This window comes from Notothenia coriiceps, unplaced genomic scaffold (genome assembly GCF_000735185.1).
Source record: "Notothenia coriiceps isolate Sejong01 unplaced genomic scaffold, NC01 NC01_scaffold00005846, whole genome shotgun sequence".
In the NCBI taxonomy this organism is placed as follows: Eukaryota; Metazoa; Chordata; class Actinopteri; order Perciformes; family Nototheniidae; genus Notothenia; species Notothenia coriiceps.
In genome coordinates, this window is record NW_011338547.1 from 2,562 (window position 1) to 5,658 (window position 3,097).

Genomic DNA, 3,097 nt, shown 5'->3' on the forward strand with positions numbered 1-3,097 from the left:
GTGTGTGTGTGTGTGTGTGTGTGTGTGTGTGTGTGTGTGTGTGTGTCTATGGGCACATAGAGCGCACTGCTTTGTGTTTTAGTGTTTGTTTAAGACTGAGGCTCGGGCAGAGGTTATCACGTCTGGTAGCAGCTGCCGGGAGATCAGTACACACACATTCACACTCACTGTGGGTTACTGAACCAGATTTCAGAGGTAAATAATCTGTTTTACACACACACACACACACACACACACACACACACACACACACACACACACACACACACACACAGATGGAAATACACCAGTATTTTCCAGTCTGTTTTTGGCCACACTGCGGTATCTGTGTGAGTTGTTTCCATTTTCTCAGAAATGTTTTATGAGTAGCAGTGGGAGTTAAGGGGTGTGTTTGCAAGGAGCTATTGTTGAGATCTGAAAGGAGAACTATATGTTGATGAAATAATAGCAAGCAGATGTAAAGCCCAAACATATAGTAGGATGATCTAAATAACAATACACTACAGCAACCACGATTTTAGGTCAACACATTATGCCATGCTTACAAATGATGGCTTTTGGTGACGCATCTTCAAAACCAAATAAACAAAGTGCAGTGGCTTATATAATTCCTCTAGTCTGAAAGAACACATGTCATGGAAAAGAAAAGACAACATTCTTTGATTGAGCAGTGCATTAAAAAAACAAGGCTTGTGCTTCGTCGTGTTTCTCGTCTTTCTGACACTTACACGTCTGGTTTTTCCTGAACGTTTTGTGGGACTCGTACCACAGCGTCTTGCAGTCCTCCTGCAGTTTGAAGAAGCGGTTCCTCTTCCAGGAGCTCGAGCGGATCTTGATCAGTTCCCCGCCGACCAGCAGGAAATTTAGATCTGCATCTCCCTCCAATCCTGCAGGAGAGAATCAAATATATTATGACTGTACGTTATTTATGGATTATGACATTGTTAAGGGGAAATTGTAAGTTCCAGTTAATGTCAACATAGCCTTACCGTTATCGGTCGAGCTACAAAAACGTGGATCTACATTTATCCTTCAACCGTTCATTTAAAAAAAAATAGTTTTACCCTCACTGCCCCAATTTGCAAAACAAAGATGGCAGTCTTATCAAAGTTCCAAGGCCAAGAAAATGCTTAGATTGTCTTGGTTTTAACTTGCGTCCCATTTAATCAAACAAAACTTAGCTCACAGGAAGAGGGTTTATTTGAAGACTTCCTCTTATAATTCTCCAAGTCTCCATCATTATGACATCTATAGTTATATACTTATACTCATGCTATCTTGACAAGCCAGAGTACATTTACTGTTATGTGTAAAATCAATGGTGGGGCCCTTTAAAGAGGCCTTAGTATACTTCCTGTAGTGTAGGTTTGTGTGCATGTAAATGGTCTGCAAATGCTAAAATTCCTGTTTTCCCTCCAGAGGGAGTTTCTCTCCAACACACTCCCCCCACCCTGAAACGCCTCCATTAGAGTCCTTTGTTTACTTCAGGAACCTAGTGACATCACTTTGTAACATTTTTGCTCCTAGTAGTGCTTCAACACATTGTACGTGATCACAGCAGATTAACGTATGTCTGAAAAAGCCTGTGTAGTTTAATAATGGAAATCTGAGCGCAGTCAGCTGATCAAGAATTTCTCAGTGATTGTGTTTCCAACATTCCCTGAGTGTACTTCTTTTTTTTAGCTGTAGTGTCTCATAGCATTTCACAACAGATTGCCAGTGTTTTATCAATCTGGTGAAGTAATATGCTGAGTGTGGCTTTCCTGGAAGGGAGTGTAACATTTGTAAGAATCCACAATAACCTCACAGGACAATGTTTGTTTTCCATCAGTGCAGATGAGAGGTAATGGCGTTAGTCAGTGCCTGTGGGTGGGACTGGACTTTGCACATGGTGTCATGCATCACACCAGCTTAAAATGGACGTTACATATAATCAGGAGGGGTTGTATACAAAAATGTAAGCAGGGCATTTGAGGACACACGCTATAACTCAGCTGGTGTCAGGATGGTGGGCAGGGCTGCAACATTTCACACATTTTTTCCACCCAAATTGAACCACAGAGGCTGTTTATGAGGCTCTCTGCAGGCAGGAAGGAGCCTCAGCTGCTTAGTCAGACTTTCCATTGGAGGCCTCCAGTCTTTAGTGATAGCTTTTTATGATCTCCTTTTTCATGTTATCTACCTCCAGCTGCAGCAAACACGCGTCCCTGTCATTATCATGTACATACTGTGCATTCAAGAAGAGTTCAAGAAAATCAGATGACATCTCTTCTCCCTTTTTCCTGCAGACTAATCAGCTTCAGATGCATACAGTGTGTGTGTGTGTGTGCGTGCGTGTGCGTACGTGCGTGCGTGCGTGTGCGTGTGTGTGTGCGTGTGTGTGTGTGTGTGTGTGTGTGTGTGTGTGTGTGTGTGTGTGTGTGTGTGTGTGTGTGTGTGTGTGTGTGCGTGTGTGAGGCAAGCTAGGACAAGATAATTAGGGTGTAATGCCTCCGAGGAGTTGAGAAAATGATTCTCACACAGCCTTTTTGTTTTTCCCAATAACTGAGAGGTATGAAATCTAAAGAAACACATGCTCCAAATGTCCCACTTATTAATTCTACATTAAAAGTGTAAGCAAAACAAAACATATGGTGCAACAGGTTCTTACAATCTAAGAAGTCTGTGAATAAAAGCTTCAATTTAACACATGTATTGTCTTGTAATTGCTACACTATAGCATTATTTGCCGAGTAGAGCTTTAAAACACTTTGCATGTTATTACTCTTCTTTTTCTTTCTTTTTTATATGACTCATCATGCACATATACTGCACAAGAGGAATCCCCCTCTTTGCATTCAGTTATGTTAAAGGTTAAAACGCCTTCTTTTGTTTGTCCCTGTTTTGAAAAGACACCTCTAAATGGTAGCTAAAATGCACCCATCCAGGCAATAAGCAAGCCTCTACGTATCTTCCTCACTGGAATATATGATCAGTGATTTATGCTGACTAGATGAAGATCTCTTCCAGGTGGTCTAAATATATTGAATATACGCGCTCCCGTCGTTTTGTGCCCAAACAAAGCTGTACAAACCTAAAGCTCATACACATTTTACAC

The 3,097-nt window shown here is 41.4% G+C and overlaps 1 protein-coding gene across 1 annotated transcript in view; it reads right to left on the reverse strand.

Annotated features, from left to right (window-relative positions):
* Positions 1 to 675: 675 nt before the first annotated feature.
* LOC104943270 (1-phosphatidylinositol 4,5-bisphosphate phosphodiesterase delta-1-like) overlaps positions 676 to 3,097 on the reverse strand; it is a 2,699-nt gene continuing 277 nt past the window's right edge. The window contains exon 2 of the mRNA XM_010768617.1: positions 676 to 887. Coding sequence (XP_010766919.1) covers positions 676 to 887 — 212 coding nt within the window. The remainder of the gene's footprint in view (positions 888 to 3,097) is intronic.